Genomic DNA, 17,479 nt, shown 5'->3' with positions numbered 1-17,479 from the left:
CTTTTCATCTCACTTGTGGAATTGGCCCAACACAAACTCCTTCATGTGCAATAAAAAGAGAAGGGGTTTCCTAAACAGTCTTTGGACCTGGTCTGCTGAGCCCTAGCTAGGAGCACAAAGGTTGCGGGGGACAGCCACAGCGGAGGGACCCACCCTTGTCCCATGGCATTCGCTATTTGCCAGGGCCCAGGGTCGTGGGTTATGTTTTGGCCCCAAGGAGGAGCATGTGGCCGAGGGGCTAAGTCTGCGCATACGCAGACAGCGATGTGGCACTGTCAGTCTGCACGACAGGGCTCAGCCAGTCTGTGCCTCTGGGCATCTGGGGGCTACTCCCAGCTCTGCCATGGGGAACCTTGGTTTGCAGCTGGCCCTGCTAAGGAATTCCACACACCCACTGCCCAGAGAGCCCATAGCCAGCTCACAGGGGCTTCCCCCTCGAGTGCCTGGCCCCAGAGGCACTGAGCTGTGGCCATGGGGAAGAACAGAGGGATGGGGCCCTTGGAGCTGGCTTGGGCCACTTGCAGTGAAGGACTTGAAAATTAACTCACACCTTGAATTTAGCCCACTGGGGCCACCCACAGCCACCTCTTATCCCAGCCCTGGGCTCCCACCACAGCTCTTCCAAAATCCCGCAATCCTTACCCTCAGCCCCCTGCTGTTCCAGCCCTGGGCTTCTCCTACCCCCAGCTGTGCCAGTGCCCCTCAGTGCTGACCCACAGACTCCTGCTATCCCAGCCCTGCCCCCCTTGCTAGTGCCCCTCAATCCCAACCCGCAGGGCTCCCCCCGGCTGTTGCTCCTTGTCTTTCATTTTCCCAGAAGCTGCTCCTTAGCAGCAGGGAGAAGATGGGGGTGGGGTGCAGACTCTGGCCATGCTGGCTGCTGTGCCTAGTCCCCTCTCTGGGGGCCTCACCCCAGCCCTGCCCATGCTGCCCCCTGAGCCAGAGCCAGGGAGGGTGAAGGACCTGCAGGACCAGGCCAGGCAGGCGCGTTCAACGCCGAGTCTTTACTAAACCAAAATCTACGCCGGGAAAAGCATGGAGCAGGGGGCACCGGCAGCGATGGTGGACAGCAGAGAGCATGATGGGAGAATGAAGCTAAGCCAGCAGAGGGGCATCAGGAGTGATTCCTTGACAGCAGGCTGGGTCGCAGGCTGCCCTTACTGCCCCTTCAGCCCTCATCCCCCTCGGAGCAGGGTCCTTCAGCTCCAGGACACCTGCCCCCCCGATCCAGCAGGCAATGGGAGGATGGCACTGCCCTTCCTGGGCAAAACAGCAGCAGCCTGACAGGGGCACCAGTGTCAGAGGACACCACTAGGATTACATGGCCCACATGTCTCCTTGGTGGGGCAGACACCTGACCGGGGGGGGGGTCATTCCTGGGCAGCCCCCTTAGCATTTCCTCTCTCCCAGCAACTGTCTCTGTGGGGGATGTGGGGTGGGGGAAGCTCTCTCCCCACCACCCAAGCAGCTGGAGCTGAGGAAGCAAGAGGCTGGGCTAGGACAGTCACGAGTTCTCAGAGCTGGGATGGAGGAAGCTGTGCCCCTCTCCCAGGAAGATGAAGGAGTCGGACAAAGAATATTTAACCCCTTTGCAGGGGGCCTCCTAAGGTCGGCCAGGCCTTCTCCCCCATGGGTGTCACTCCCGTCAGGCAGCCAGTGGGTTGTACGGTGCAGGGGGGCTGGGCTGGGCTGACCCTCCCGTCACAGCAGGGCGCAGGTGCCCTTGCGCTTGATCTCGACGGCAGAAGTCACCAGCCCCATTTTGCGCTCGCTGTAGGGTGGGTAGCGCAGGGCGTTCACGGTCTCCAGGCCCATGCTGCGCAGGAGGCAGGAGCGGTGGTGAGAGAAGGTGTCGAAGCTGAACTTGCCGTGGTACGAGCCCAGCCCGCTGTTCCCTAGAAACAGAGCAGAGCTCAGACATGGGCTCAGGGCAGGACCCAGCCACGCCCACCGCCACAGTACGATCCCAGCCAACCGGGCCCTGCCCACATAGCACGGTTCAGTCACGGGGCCCAGCCCCGCCCCCCCGGTATTATCCCAGCCCACTGGGCCCTGCCCTTACAGCGTGGCTCAAGCTCAGGCATGGGGCCCAGCCATGCATCTTCCCACGGTGGGTCCCAGCCCACAGGGCTCTGCCCACATAGCAAAACTCAGCCATGGCAAAGCTGCAGCCCCTAGTGACACCCGAGGAGACGCAGCTGAGCAGCAGGTCTCTGGGCCGCTCCATGCGGTCCCAGTGTCCCCAGCCGAGGCCCAGTGTGTGCACTATGCCCTGGGCAGAGATGCTGGGCCCTGCTCCCAGCCCATGTCTCTGCAGGCAGCTGGGTCAGCAGTGGGAGGCCACAGGCTCTTCTAGGACTGGGCCGCTGCACCGCTCTGGGCTGCAATGGTTGGAGCTGGATAAAGCCAGGCCCCGACGTTCCAGGAACCCCATGGCAGACAGGCCCCTTCCCCGGGCTGTGCATCTAGTGGCCCCCGGGGGCTCAGTCTCTGCCTGGGGGGCAGGGACTGGGGTTAGCTGAGGCCCAGACGTACCAATCCCACCGAAGGGCAGTGAGATTAGTGTCGTTTGCATCATGGTGTCGTTGGCACCAAAACCGCCGCTGCTTGTCTGCTCCAGCACTCGGTGCACCAGCTGGTGGGAAGAAGAAATGGGGAGTGAGGGAGCCCCATTCCTACCTGGTACCCACCCGCAGCTCCCCCCTAGTGCCACCCCATCAGCTGGCCCGGAGCCCGTCCCACACAGCTGCTTCCCTCTGGGAGGGGCGACCAGGCTCGGGCAGGGTGTGGGACACTGGAGCAGTCTCTCCAATTCCTATCCAGGCCAGCCATGTTCTCCAGCCCATCCTCTCCTGCCCCCTTGCCCTCACGGTTACGTCACTGCCCAGGCAGGTGCTGAAGTTCAGCCCTCGCCTTGTAACAGCCACGCTCCTCCCCACTTCTCCCACCAGGGCAGTGCACTGCATGTTCACCCAGGAAAGTCAGACCGACACAGAATCGAGGGGGCTGTAGGCACCAGGGCAGCCTCTGCTACCCATCAGCCAGTGCCATGCACTGTGTGCATGATGCACACAGGATGACTCTGTGGCTGGGGCCCTGTGCTGTCCTCACGGCTGACAGAGGCTTGGGCTGGTTTCATGTCGGTCATACAGTCTCACAGTGCCACCCCGTCTGGACGCTCTCACTCCGCTTCACAGGGGTTCAGCTTCGGCCTCTTCCCAATCTACTGGAGTGAAGCCAAGCGCATCTGCTCCTGAACCCACCCAAGAGTGTCCACACGGGGGGCAGCTGCCCTGGGGTGCAAAGCAGAGCCATTCCCCTGTGGAGACGGGCCCCAGGGTGGAGGGCTCACACTGCCCCAGCAGTGAATGGGTGAAAGGCCGGTTCTAGCACGGAGCCTGCCCTGGGCCCAGGCGTGAGTCCTCAGCCAGAACTCGCCCTAGATCCTTGCCCCGCACCTTGCTGTCGGAGGCGAAGACGTACACAGCCAGCGGCCGCTCCCGGCAGTTGATGAAGGCGATGGCTTCATCCACATTGGGCACGGTGACGATGGGCAGGACAGGCCCGAAGATCTCCTCCTGCATGGCAGAGTCGGACGGCTGCACGTCCGCCAGCACCGTGGGGGCTGGGGGGGGGGAGGGAAGGGGCATCACTCACTGCACAGGAGCACATGACAGCCCTCATCCACCATGGATCTGCCCCCATCCAGCCCTGCCCTGGCACCAGAGCTCCCCACAGGCCCTGCCCTGCCACCAGAGCTCCCAGTGCTCATTTCTCCACCATCAGGGCTCCCCGTGCCCTGCCTGGATCCCTGGATACTCAGCCCAGAGCCCTGTGCCCTGGCATGGGTCCCCCAGAGCCCTGTGCCCGCCCTCACCGATGTAGCGCTCCCTCTCGTCCGTCTGCCCCCCAATGGCCATGCGCCCGCTGCCCAGCAGGGCCTGGATGCGCTGGAACTGCTTGTCACTGATAATGCGGGCGAAGTCGGGCGACTCCTGGGGCTCGGGGCCGAAGAACTGGGTGATGGTGTGGCGCAGGGCGGGCAGCAGCTTCTCCTGCATCTCTGCGCTGCACAGCACGTAGTCGGGCGCGATGCAGGTCTGCCCCGCGTTGAAGCAGCGCCCCCAGACCAGCCGGTTGGCCACGTTCTGCAGGTCACTCTCGTCGGCCACATAGCAGGGGTTCTTGCCCCCCAGCTCCAGCGTCAGAGGCGTCAGGTGCTTGGCTGCAGCTGCCATCACGATCTTGCCCACTTGGGGGCTGCCTGTAGGGGTGGGAGAGACGCATCAGGGCAGAGACTCCCCACTCTTCCACCCGGCCTGAGGCATCAGGGGCCTTGGGATGCAGGCAGCCCCAGCCTCGCCCAGGAAGGGGAAGGACCCTGCATCTGGCTGAGGGCTCCAGTCACTCCTAGCCCCCATCTTCAGGGGCCTCACGGCTCAGAGAGTCGCTCAGCTGGGATCCCAGCCCCAGAGAGCCCCCTCCTGGCCCAGTCAGGACAACGCCGAGGGGCCCAGAGCCACTGGCTGGGCCCTGAGTGTGCACCGTGGCAATGGGCTCTGGGGGCAGCCCCCTGGGAGAGGGAAGGCAGAGGACATGTGTAGGGGGGCTGGACGGTGGAAGGGGAGGTAACCATGGAGAGGGGAGGGGGCTGGGTCACTTGGGACATACCCGTGAAGAAGATGTAGTCGAACTTGTTCTCCAGCAGCTGGGTGGTCTCCGCAGGGCCCCCGGTCACCACAGCAAAGCAGTCCTGCAATCGGAGAGGGGAGGGTATGTGGGGTGATCCTCCTCCTGCCCCCTTTACTCTGCCTCACCCCAGTGGTCAAAATACTGGGGAGGCACAGAGGAGAGCTGGGTGTGGGGGGCTGAGGCATGGGGTAGGGGGCTGGGCATGGTGCTAGGCCTGCAGGAGTGGCTCAGCGCTTTGGGAACAGGAGATGAGTGTGGTGCCCGGGAAGGGGGCAGCTCCTTACATTGTCCAGGTAGCTGGGCAGTGTCTCAGCCAGGAGCTTCTCAGTGCTGCTGCAGATCTCGGATGGTTTGATGATCACACAGTTCCCTGGGGGAGCAGGCGGGATGTCACTGCGCAGCACAAACACCTCCCCTCCCCAGAGCCTCGCCATAGCATCCCGATCTGCCACTGGGAAGCACTGCAAGGAGATGACCCGGGAGAACACGCCAGGAGCCTCATTTGGTGCCGGGGAAAGGTTCTGGGTCAGGAGCCCTGGCCCAGAGCACGTGGGGACCATGCTGGGGGTGGGACCACTGCCTGGGGCAAGTTCCAGGCTTGTGGGGTTTAGGTCCCTGACTCACCAGCCGCAATGACCCCGACCAGGGGTACCAGGATGAGATTCAAGGGGTAGTTCCAGGGCCCGATGATCAGCACCACTCCATAGGGCTCCTTCCGGATGAAGGCCGTGTCCAGCTGAGTCACCTACAGGGGGAGGCCTCAGCATCAGGAGCTGCGGGGAGCGGGTCCCAGGTCCTGGGGTGAGTGTGGGGGATTGAACTCAGCCGTGGGGATAGAAGCCCTAGCTCGGACACGGGGAGCAAGTTCCAGCTCAGCCCTGGATGCTCTTTCCTGCCCGCCCCAGGCTCCACCTCGGGGGATGTTTCCTTCCCCATCCCCGCAGCTCAGCCCTAGTGGGGTTCCCCTGCCCACTCAGCCCCAGGGTCGCATCTCCCCCTTACCAGGTTCTTCTCCACGAACTCGTCCTTCATCCAGCTGGACAGGTTGTTGAGAGCGTAGTTGATCTCGTTCTTGACCAGGATGATCTCGGAGAGCTCCACTTCAAAGGAGGGCTGGGGGCACACAGCAGCGTTAGCTTCAAACCCTGCCCATCACCTTTGTCACCTCCCAGCTGGCCCCCAGCAACACGACGGGCGTGGGCGCAAAGCTGTCCCGCCCGCAGGAAATGCCAGCTGAGGCAAGTCACCTTAGTGCATCTCCTCAGCATCACGGGCTGCCAGGAGCCCCTCACCCCATTCTCTCGCCCTGCACTGGCACCCCAGGGACTAGAGAGACCAGGGCTGGATCCGGCGCATCTCGGCACTCCATGGCCTGGGCCCAGCGTATCTAACAAAGCCTAAAGCCCTGGGATGGTGACTGGGGTCAACAGCTCCACTCCTTGGGCCCGGGGACTCCCCAGGAGACAGAGCCTCCTTGGGGGCTGGTCACAGCCCAGGGAACAAACTGTCCCGGGAACTAAGAGTCATCCCAGCCCTCCCACTCCAAGGGAATGTGCTGCCCCACGGGTTTTCGCTGACAGAACCCAGAGCAGCAAGGGCATTTAACTAGACCCTACCAAAACACCTCCACATGCACACACAAGCCTGTCCCCAGGGGAGAAGACAGGGGACCACGTGCCACAATCACCTCACTAAGCGCATGACCCGGTTCCTGCGGGGAGGAGGGTGAGCCAGTAACCTGGGCAGACAAGACCCCAGTGCATCCCCTGCTCTCTGTGCTGTGGGGGATCCCCAGGGAGACCCTCATTCCCTCCCAACCCTGCCCTATAGGGAGACCTGACCCCACCCTTGCTCTGCACTGAGCTTTAGGCTCAGCCCCATCCGGCTCACCTTGCGCATGTCTGAGGCCATGGCATCCAGGATGGGCTGTTTCTTCTCATCCAGGAAGCGGCGCAGCGCCTCCAGCTGGGAGACCCGGTGCTCAGCAGCGCGTGTCTTCCCCGTGAGCCAGGCAGCACGCAGGCTGCTCACCAAACCCACATAGGGGTTCATGCTGGAGGGAGGGGGTGGGTCAGCCTGTGCTGGGGGGACCGGAGCCCCACCCACATCCCCAGCTCTCCATCCACTTAGCCACTGATCCCACCCACCTCCATCCACCTCCACAGCCACCGATCCTTCCCCCTGCCCATCCCCACAGCCTCTGAGCCCCCAATCCCCCTCCCCTGCACCCCCTGCCCATTCCCACAGCCTCTGAGCCCCCAATCCCTTTCCCCTGCATCCCCTGCCCACCCCCACAGCCTCTGAGACCCTAGCCCCTCTCCCACTGCAGCCTCTTCCCATCCCCATGGCCTCTGAGCCTCTAACCATGCTCATCTCCACAGTTTCCAACCTTGACCCCCGTGGGGGGGGTTACAGGCAATGGGGAGGGGCTGCCCCCTGGGGGGGGGTGCAGATGGGGAGAGGAGTGGTCCGGCCCCAGAGGGTCCCAAAGGGGTAGGGATTACAGTGAAATTAAATGGTGGGGGCAGCCCCAACTTGAGACACCATCCCATAACCCTCTTCTGCCCCATGGAGCAAGCCCCGGCCTCACTGTCTGATCACCCTGCTCCTGCAACAGGCCCCGCCCCACTACCTGTTAGCCCCGCCCCCGGCAGCAGGCATCACCCTCGGTACCTGATCCCCTCTGTACAAGGTACCACTAGCGGGTGTTTTGATTGGCACAGCCCCGCCCCGTTCCTGTTATGCTGCTGATGATTGGGCACCGGCCCTCCAGTGGAGGACGGTGATTGGCCGGGGCCGGGCTGAGTCAGGGGAGGGCACAGACCTAGAGCTACCAGTGCTGGAGCCAGGACTCCTGGGTTGTATCCCTGCTCTGGGAGGGGAGGGGAGTCTGGTCTGGTGGTTCGGGGTGGGGGGCAGGCAGGGCTCCTAGGTTCTATCGCTGGATTAGAGCGGGGTGCTCTGAGCCAGGACTCCTGGGTTCTAGCCCAACTTGGGGAGGGGGGGGTCTGGTGGTTAGAGGCAGGGCAGGGCTGGGGGCTAGGGCTCCTGTGTTCTTTGCTGGCTTGGGGAGGGCAGTGAGGTCTGGTGGTTAGAGTGGGGGTGGGGGCAGCTGGGAGCCAGGACTTCTGGGTTCTATCCCAGCTCTGCCCTGCAGTTGTTCAGAGTCCTGATTTATCCTCCCATCAGTGACCCACACAGGTGTGACCCTACTGGCCTGTGGCCCATGGCTCCCTGCTGTCAGTGTGAGGAAAGGCCTGCCTGGCCTGTGCTGTGTGTTGGTTTGGTTGGGAGGAGACTCCTCCAGTGAGGATGCTCTTAGTGCAAGAGCCCAGCACTGCCACTCCCCTCCTAGGCCCTAACCCTGCTGCAGCCAGCAGGGCTTGGCCTGAGCCCCCTTTGTGTGTGTGTGTGTGGGGGGGGTTAGCTGCCCCAAGCCTTAAACCCTCTAGTTCACCCACTCAGCTCTGCACCACACCTCCCTGACAGCTATGGTGACCCACAAAGCTTGGTGTCTCTAGGCACTCAGCTCCTCACCCAGCAGCTTTGGAGTCCGTCTTGCCTATGTCGCTACCCATGGGCGCCTTCCCTGGGATGTCTCCTTTTGTGTCCATGTTGTTACCCTGGAAGGTGTTGGTGGCTTTCAACAAACGTGTCTTTGATCTATTAAAAGTCATAGACCTGGTTAAAGCCAATGGCTGTGCTAAGCACCTGTCTTTCAGGCCAAAGCAATGGAGCCATTACATATCCTTGTGTGTAGTGATAGCTGGAAACAACAGGAAGCCACTGTCCAAGGCAATGACCCTCATGGCAAAGCTAATCACAATCTCAGGAACAAGGAGTACTTGTGGCACCTTAGAGACTAACATTTATTTGGGCATAAGCTTTCGTGGGCTAAAACCCACTGGGTTTTCTTGTCATCTGGGTTTTAGCCCACGAAAACTTATGCCCAAATAAGTATGTTAGTCTCTAAGGCGCGACAAATACTCCTCGTTCTGTTTGCTGATACAGACTAACATGGCTGCCCCTCTGAAACAAGCAAAGGAGTTTTTCTGGGATTGATTGCAAATACGGCAGGTGGGGCAAGAGGAGGAAACTGATTGGTTGTGGGTGAAATAGCAGCCAGGCAGCAAGAGATGCAGCAGAGAGCGGGGCCCTGGAGGAAGCAGAGAGCGGCAGACTTGGACTTCTGAGCAAGGGACCTGGCTCCTGTTTGTTCCTGCTGGGCACAGGGGACTCTGCCTGCATTCTCTCCCTGGCTAGAGGGCACAGAAGCAGAGTGCTAAGCCTGGGGCACGGTGCAGCCAGCAGAGGGGGGCAGAGAACCCAAAGGAAAGCCCAAAGCTTAGCCTGGGGTGCACAGCAAACACCAGCTCCTGCCTGAGTGCATGCTAGGACTGGGAGCAGAAGCCTGTCACCCAGTGTCACGGAGTCACCGGGTGATGCTCTGGAACTGCTCCCCACCAAGCCAGTCAGGACTTTGGGGAGCCTCCTCTCCCTTGGAGCAGACTTGTTCAGGGCAAGAAGCTCACACATCTTCATCTCCTGGGTCTCTCCTTGGAGCATTCAGCATCCTCTGCCCCTCCGTGTGCTTCCCACAGCGAGCCTGCCCCAGCAGGGTCCTGGGAAAGCCACAGGGTCCTGCGCCCCCGCTTTGCAGTCATATGTGACTTTCAGCCAGCCAGTAACACAGAGGTTTATTCGATGACAGGAACAGGGTCTAAAACAGAGCTTGTAGATACAGCAGATGGGACCCCTCGGCCGGGTCCATTCTGGGGGGCAGTGAGCCAGACCCCCACGTCTGCACTTCACTCCTTGTCCCCAGCCAGCTCCAGACTAACAACCCCCTCCTCTCTGCTCCGTTCCTTTCCCGGGCCAGGAGGTCACCTGATCTCTTTGTCTCCAACACCTTCAGTTGGCACCTTTGCAGAGGAGGGGCCCAGGCCATCAGTTGCTAGGAGACAGAGGGTCAGGTATTTAGGTGCACTGGCCCTTTGCTCAGCCAGATACTTAAGAACTGGCTAGGGGACACTGAGGCAACAACACAGTATTCACAGAAAACATTAAGAACATTCCTAGTTCATCACACCCAGCCACGCCACCCACTCACGTTCCCAGGCACTTGTAACAGGCCAAACCTGTTGGAGCCGCTAATCCACCTCTCTGCCTGGGGTGACCCAGCTTGTCCAAGGAGGGGGTGCGACCCACCCTAGGCAGGTCTGAGCAGTGAGAGGAGACATGTAGGTCTAGGAGCCCCCGGGCATCTGGCTCTGATCTCTGTATATAGCTCGGGCAGCAGGCCCAAACAGGCCCGAGGAGAGCAGCTGGGACCCTTGGGATTCAGCCATCTGTATGCCAGCTCCCCTCCCTGTTCTGGGCCTCTCCCCTGTCCCAGTGCTGGTCCTCATGTCCCATGTTTGTCTTTCTTCCCCAGGACAGAAGCAAATTTATGTACAAAGTGCAAACTGGTCTCCATATTGGAAGAGAAGATTTGAGGTCTGGAGAAACAAGTATCGACCCTGCATTGCATAAGAGAAAATGAAGATTTCCCGGACAGACATCAGGATATGCTTCTGCTGGCACAACATTCTGAAGAATCAGAGCAGGCTGCACAGTGGGGACAGAGGGACAGTGAAGAAATTTTGGCAGCATGTGACCTCCAGAAGAAGAAAGAGGAGCATCCATGTACCAGCAATGCAGATACAGGTGAGCAACCATTTTCATGTTCTCTCCACAGGTACTAATGCGGAGAGTGGACTCGATGATACATCTGAGACAAGGGAGCAGAAGGAGACTCCACCAATTGGAAGGCACGAGATGCACTGTCCTAGGGATGGCGGTTCCACGACCACTGCTCCCAAGAGAAGGAGGAGGGTGGTGGTGGTCGGGGACTCCCTCTTCAGGGGGACTGAGTCATCTATCTGCCGCCCCGACTGAGAAAACCGAGAGGTCTGCTGCTTGCCAGGAGCTAGGATTGACGATGTGATGGAGAGACTGCCGAGACACATCAAGCCCTCAGATCGCTGCCCCTTCCTGCTTCTCCACATGGGCACCAATGATACTGCCAAGAATGACCTTGAGCGGATCACTGCAGACTACGTGGCTTTGGGAAGAAGGATAAAGGAGTTTGAGGTGCAAATGGTGTTCTCATCCATCCTCTCTGTGCAGGGAAAAGGCCTGGGTAGAGCCCGTCAAATTGTGGAAATCAAAGAATGGCTACTCAGGTGGTGTCAGAGAAAAGGCTTTGGATTCTTCGACCCATGGGATGGAGTTCCAAGAAGGAGGAGTGCTAGGCAGAGGCAGGCTCCATCTAAGGAAGAGAGGGAAAAGCATCTTCACAAGCAGGCTGGCTAACCTAGTGAGGAGGGCTTTAAACTAGGTTCATCGGGGGAAGGAGACCAAAGCCCTGTGGTAAGTGGGGCAATGGGATACCGGGAGGAAGCATGAGCAGGAGAGCGCAAGAGGGGAGGACTCCTGTCTCAGACTGAGAAAGCAGGACGATCAGTGAGTTATCTTAAGTGCCAGGCAAATTGATTGAAACTAGTGAAAAACAGAATTATCAGACACAGAGGTGAACACAATTTGTTGGGGAGGAGTCAACATGGTTTTTTAAAGGGAAATCATGGCTCACGAATCTACTGGAATTCTTTGAGGGGGTCAACAAGCATATAGACTAGGGGGATCCAGTGGATATGGTGTACTTGGACTTTAAGATCCCTCTTAAGCAAAGTAAGCTGTCATGGGATAAGAAGGAAGGTCCTTTCATGGATCAGTAACTGGTTAAAAGATAGGAAATAAAGGGTACGAATAAATGGTCAGTTTTCAGAATGGAGAGAGGTAAATAGTGGTGTCCCCCGGGGGTCTGTACAGGGCCCACCCAGACCCCATTTCTTCCCCCTGTGCCCTGGGCATCCCTGCATGGGTCTCTGGCCCTTGCATCCTGGGTGGATCCAGCCTTACAGCCATCCTTGGGGGAGGAGCAGGGCAGTTTTGTCCCCTTCCATGGGGGAAACTGAGGCACAGAGCCAGGAAGGGGCTGGCCCTGTTGTTCAGGCACGAGGGTGGAACTCAAGAGAACTGGGCTCCCTTCTGGGACCCCTGCCAGCCCTGGATCTCGGAGGGCCCTGCTTTCCATCAGTACATCAGGAATAATAGCCCTGGCCCCCATGTGTGCATGCTGCCCTGGTGGAGGGGCACAGCTCAGTCCCTGCAGGAACAGGGCTTCATCTGGTCCTGAGGCTGCCAGCCCAGGGCTGGGCACAACACCCAGGGCCTTACCACAAGCCTCTCCTGGCTCCGCTCACTCACCAGACAGCAGAAGGGCTGAGACCTCCTGGAGCAAGAAGCTGCCCCAGGGCCCAGCTACACTGACACTTCCCCACAAGATGCTATTTGCACTTATTGCATTGGCACCTGCTGAGCTGGACCCAGTCTGCAGACCCCAACGCTGTCCACATGGGGCAACCAGGAGACATCAGCCAGCACAGATTCCAACTCGTTCCTGCCCTGGGCCTGGATCAGAGCCAGCACCCTAGAGGGGAAAGGCCCCCTGCCCATTCCCTGACCCTCTGAGCCAGCCAGCCAGCCCACCCTCCACCCTGGGACCAGATAGGAGCTGGCGCCTCCTAGTGGGGAAAGGCCCCATATCCCATTCCCTGCCCCTCTGAGCCAGCTGCACGCTCTGGGCCTGGATCGGAGCCAGCACCCTGTAGAGGGGAAAGGCCCCATGTCCCATTCCCTTCTCCCCTTCCCCCAGCCAGCCAGTGCCCCACCCTGGGGCCGAATTGGAGCAGGCACCCCTAGAGGGGAAAGGCCCTATTCCAGGCCGGACACCCCATTGCAGTGGCTCAGCGAGGAGCGTGTACCTGAGGTGCTGCCCATGCACTCCGGGGTTGGGTGCTGCTGAGGTGGGAGCTTGGCACCTTGCTGGTTTCTCTCGGGGATTTCCTCCAACTCAGCCCTCTCAGCAGTGTTGTTTGCTGAGTGCTTCACCCCGGCAACTCTTGTGGGCTGGTGGCAGCCAATTGGGGCACAGCAGGGAGGGCGGAATGGCTCCCCGCCTCTGTGGAAACACAAAGCAGGGTGAAAAACGTACAGCAGAGCAATGCCTCGGAGATGGGGGTGATTACTAGGAGGCACTGTGAGCACCCCAGAGAGCTGGGCACAGCCGCAGCACACTGCCCATTGGCACCAGCCACAGCCGTGCAGGAGCCTGGGGAACACCCTCACACCGCCCCCCCCGGGACCCTGCCCTGGGAACCCCTCTCCTCTCACACCACCCCCACCCCAGGACCCTGCCCTGGGAACCTCCCTCCCCTCACACCGCCCACCCCCCCCGGGACCCTGCCCTGGGAACCCCCCTCCTCTCACACCACACACTCTGGGACTGTGCCCTGGGAACCCCCCCTCACCTCCCTGGGACCCTGGCCTGGGGACCCCCCTCCCCTCATACCACCCCCCTCCCTGGGACCCTGCCCTAGAAACCCCCCTCCCCTCACCCTCCCGGGATCCTGTCCTGGGAACACCCTTCCCCTCACCGCCACCCTCCTGGGACCCTGCCCTGGGAACAGGAGCGGTGCCAGGGTTTCTGGCACCTTAGGCAGAATTCGGGGGGCGGCATTTTGTGTGCTCCCCCCAAGGCGCGTGGGAGCTTCCGGTTCCACTCCCATCGCACCGCCGAAGAAGGACCCTCCTCCGAAACGCCATAGGTGACAGCAGCAGTCATTGAGCTGCTCAATTGCCTGCCGCTGTTTTCCGCAGCACATCGGCAGAAGGGCCTTCTTCGGCGGCGCGACGGGAGCGGAACCGGAAGCTCCCATGCGCCCCATGGGGAGTGCACAAAATGCCGCCCCCCGAATCCTGGTGTCCTAGGCGACCACCTAGGGTAGCCTAATGGAAGCGCCGGCCCTGCCTGGGAACCCCCCACCCCAGGATCCCCTCTCCCCTCATCCTACCCCCCAATGGGACCCTGCCCCAGAGGTTGACTGTCCCTGCCCCAGAGGTTGGCTCAGGCAGATTCCCACTGATCATCTTGGCTGGGATTAGTCATGATCTGATTCTGAAAATCCCACACCCTAATAACTCCACAGAATCCTGTGTGGGAGGTGACACAGCTGGGCCCCTGTGTCTATGCCTGCCACCGGCATGCCTGCTCCTTGTCCTGCTAATTACTGCTCCTGTAAGCGAGGGATAGTGGCAGTGGTGCCCCAGGTACAGAAGGGAAACTGAGGCACCAAGAAGCAGCCAGGCCAAAATCACCTCCAGGAGCTAATGTCAGGGAAAGAAGACTCCAGGCACTGGACAGGGGTGAGACCCAGAGGACCTAGCCTTGCTCTCCCAGTGCTCTGCATGAGGAGACCCAGTGTCACCTATGAATCCCCCCACTGTCACTAAACAAGGCTGCCAGCCCTGCCTGCAGGGTTGGGGGGCTCTGCAGGGTCTGTGAATTGCCCAGCACATCTCCTGCAGCTTGCTGTGGGGCCAGGATGCAGCCTGCCCCGCCAAAGCTGGGGGCAGACTTACGGCACCCAGGCCTGGCCATTCCCAACCTTTCCCACTGGTTGCTGATTGAGTTTAACCTGAGTCCCCTGCCTTTCCAGTGTGGACGGGGTCCTGTTGCTGCCTTCCCCCCTAGGCCTCAATCCCCTGGCCCCCCAGGACTAAGTGCCCAGCTCCTCAAAGATCTTTCAGCTCCCAACATCCACTGAAATCAAACCCCACCATCCCTTTGAGGGGCTGGACCCAAGTTCTTTGCCTTTATTTGCTCTTAATGGTTGTAAATGGCCCAGGGCCATTGGCCCCTGTAGGGCTGCCCTGGGGAGACCTGCCAATGGCCTCTGCCAGGGGGCCCGACAGCCCCTGCTTGCGGGGGGGTGCAAAAACGAGAGTGGGGGCAGGTCCCAGGGGGAGGGCAGATCTGACTTAGCACCGAATGGAGGGGGGAATCACGCCCATCAACTGCTCAGGCAGGGAGTGGTCCCAGCTGCAGACCAGCCCGAGCTGAGTGGGAGGCGCAGGGTTGGCACACCGGACAGGACGCCAGCCAAGCGGATCGGCAGCATTGTGGAGGTGCTGTAAGGCCGGCTCTGTGCTTCCTCCTCACCCCAATGCTGCATCTGCAACACAGGGCCCTTTCAGCCAGGGCGCCTTGGGATCCAGCAGCCTCTGTCCCCCCCAGAGGCGGGGGTCAGACACAGCAGGGGGATGCAGGAAGCCGCTCCTCTGCAGACGCCCTGTGTATTAAACAGGAACTATTTTTTTAAAAAATCACTTTTCTGCTTATACTGTAACAATAATTTTGATACAAATGTGTTTTAGTCTTAACTTAAAACCAGTGAGAAAAAGTCAATTCATTTTAAACAACAGGGTTATATATTTCACATTTGAAATAGTGTTAAATAAAAAAAATGTTTAATTTATAAGGGGAGGGGTCGCATTCAGAGGCATGCTGCGTGAAGGGGGTCGCCATCGCAGATACAAAAAGTTTGAGAACCACTTCTCTAGGGATGGGGCTCTCTGCTGTCAGGGAGAAGGAGAAACCAGCTCTGGTCGGCTTTATTTGTATCAGACTTCAAGTTGGCTTAGCCACAATTCCGTGTGTTGCAGTTTCGCAGGTTTCTGTGTCAATTGTCTAAAGGATTGTGCCTGTACTTGGACCTGGGGAGAGGGGTCACTCCAAGCCTGTTGCTGGTAGACTTTGATTGGGGAAGGAAATCCTAGCTCGGGCGAGAGGAAGTCGTATTGCAGAAAGCAGAGGGGTTTTGCCCTCTGTGTAGAAGCAGGTGTTGTCCGTGAGTCTGTGCCTAACCAACCATGGTAGCTTTGTAGCAGGGCCTGAGAACCCAGGGGAGCAGCAAGAGCCCACAGCTGACTCTGACTCAGTTTGAGTGTGCGCCCTAAGGCGCAGCTGGAGCACCACCTCATTCCAACTGCCTGTGGAGAAAGCAGGTATGCGGGGGTGAATTTACAAGCACGGGTGTAATTTGATGAGCTGATTGTGCGCTCTGAGGAGCACAAAGTGAAGCAAGGCTCCTGGGAGTGTCAGGTCAGGTAGCGAAGCTAGCAATGAATGCAGCTGTTCTGCACAACTGGCACTTCTGTAGGTGGGGCACATTGCACCCCAAGAAGGGGGGAAGTCCAGACCCTCCTAAAATAGATGCTCTCGTCCCATGGCCAAGCCCAGGTAATGACAGAGAGCTCCCTCAAGCCCATCCTTGGATTTTGAGTGGGACCCATGAAGCATCGCGGCGCTAGAAGAACTCAGGAACACCATATTGCAATCCATGACGTTGAGTCAACTGCTGCGGCCCCCCCGTGCAATGAACTAGCGAGCCAGACACCTTCAAGGGGCAGACAGCGCTCATGAAAGGGCAGTGGGATTGCGCAGGATAAGCCCTGCAGGAGGGTTGCCACACTTGGAGAAGCAGCGAGCTTTGGTCAAGTAACACGGTCCGAGCTCAGCAGAGAGACTGATGCTCTGGAGGCAATGAGCGGGTCCTGGAGCAGTCCCATCCTGTGCCAGGGAGTGTGGCTGCAGCAGCCCCAGTAGAGGTGCTGAGCTGGCCTCAGCATGAAGCCTGGCTGGAGCAGCAGTGGCACAAAGCGGAGTTAGCCCTGACCCAAGGTATCTTCACTCCACTCCAGCAGGCTGGGCAGCAGGTCTGCAGCAGGGCTAAGAGATCTGGACTTGCTAAGGCAGACAGAGGCTCCCTGAATCCGGGGGGAGGGGAGCAGGGGATGGGCAGGGAGGCTGCAGAAACACAGAGCTGGGCTTTGCTGGTTTTCTTGTCTGGAAATATACAGAGAGGGGCTCTGGTTTTTCCCATCTCCTGCAATAGAGAGATCCTTGGGGGTCCACGTTCCCTATGGTGCTGAGCGCCTGCGAGGGGGGAGGACCAACGGCCAGGGGGCAGCAGGGGGCACGTTAATGTCCCGAGGTCAGAAATAGGAGCAGGGCAGCAGGAGGGAGCTCTAGTTTGATTCCTTTTAGGGACTGAGCCTGGAGTTTGTTGCTCTCCCAGGCAAATGGCAGATGGGTTCACACAGACATGTGCACACCTGTGCACACCCACACATCTGTGCCTACACATGCACACACACACCCACACCCCTGTATGCATATACACACACATACACCCACACCTACACCCCCAGGCATGCCTGCACCCACCCACACACTCAGGCACACCTGCATCCACATCCACACACCCCTAGGCACACCTGCATCCACGCACCCACACACTCAGGCACACTGCACCCACACCCACACGCTCAGGCAACCTGCACCCACATGCACACAAGTTCTCCCAACACCAAGGGCACCCGGCCCCTTTGTAGCACTCTAAGAGGATGGAAGGTACTGGCCGCGCACACACTCTTACGGGCGGGAAGTCAGATAGCCAGGGAAGCTATGTACTCTCACTCTCTGCCCAGCCAGCCCCTCAGCTGGGGCTTGTCAGGCTGGGTAGCGGGGCCCTGCCCCAAGTTCCCATGTCCCCTCATGCCTCTGCTCAGCTGGCCATTCTGCCCACTGGCTGCCCACACCATCCCAGGCCTGGACTTTAGAAGCCAGGGCGAGGCCCCAGGCAGCTCACCCCCAGAGCGAGGGCCCAGCCAGTGCCCACTGTCACGGAGTCACTGGGTGATGCTCTGGAACTGCTCTCCACCAAGCCAGTCAGGACTTTGGGGAGCCTCCTCTCCCTTGGAGCAGACTTGTTCAGGGCAAGAAGCTCACACGTCTTCATCTCCTGGGTCTCTCCTTGGAGCATTCAGCATCCTCTGCCCCTCC

The 17,479-nt window shown here is 59.8% G+C and overlaps 1 protein-coding gene across 1 annotated transcript; it reads right to left on the bottom strand.

The window, feature by feature from the left end:
• Nucleotides 1-1,121: 1,121 nt before the first annotated feature.
• ALDH3B1 (aldehyde dehydrogenase 3 family member B1) lies at nt 1,122-12,641 on the bottom strand. The gene is made up of 11 exons (XM_032775841.2): nt 12,558-12,641; nt 8,230-8,355; nt 6,583-6,745; nt 5,695-5,805; nt 5,317-5,437; nt 4,977-5,062; nt 4,672-4,753; nt 3,878-4,264; nt 3,459-3,625; nt 2,536-2,635; nt 1,122-1,895 (listed from the first exon to the last, which is right to left on the bottom strand). Exons 2-11 carry the CDS (start codon nt 8,304-8,306, stop codon nt 1,702-1,704), a joined length of 1,488 nt encoding a protein of 495 aa, XP_032631732.1. The 5' UTR covers nt 8,307-8,355; nt 12,558-12,641; the 3' UTR covers nt 1,122-1,701.
• Between the last annotated feature and the right edge of the window lie 4,838 nt (nt 12,642-17,479).

The sequence above is a fragment of the Chelonoidis abingdonii genome, chromosome 4, assembly GCF_003597395.2.
Source record: "Chelonoidis abingdonii isolate Lonesome George chromosome 4, CheloAbing_2.0, whole genome shotgun sequence".
In the NCBI taxonomy this organism is placed as follows: domain Eukaryota; kingdom Metazoa; phylum Chordata; order Testudines; family Testudinidae; genus Chelonoidis; species Chelonoidis abingdonii.
The sequence above is the reverse complement of the archived record's forward strand: the minus strand, read 5'-3'. Positions and strand labels throughout refer to the sequence as shown.

What these genes read in the sequence shown, in the direction of transcription:
- ALDH3B1 (XM_032775841.2), bottom strand. Translation starts at nt 8,306, where the DNA reads ATGGACACAAAAGGAGACATCCCAGGGAAGGCGCCCATGGGTAGCGAC. An exon ending in TGGCCTCAGACATGCGCAAG is followed by an intron (nt 5,806 to 6,582) that starts GTGAGCCGGATG and finishes GTGTGCCCCCAG; the next exon opens with CCCTCCTTTGAAGTGGAGCT. An exon ending in AGTTCGTGGAGAAGAACCTG is followed by an intron (nt 5,438 to 5,694) that starts GTAAGGGGGAGA and finishes CTCCCCCTGTAG; the next exon opens with GTGACTCAGCTGGACACGGC.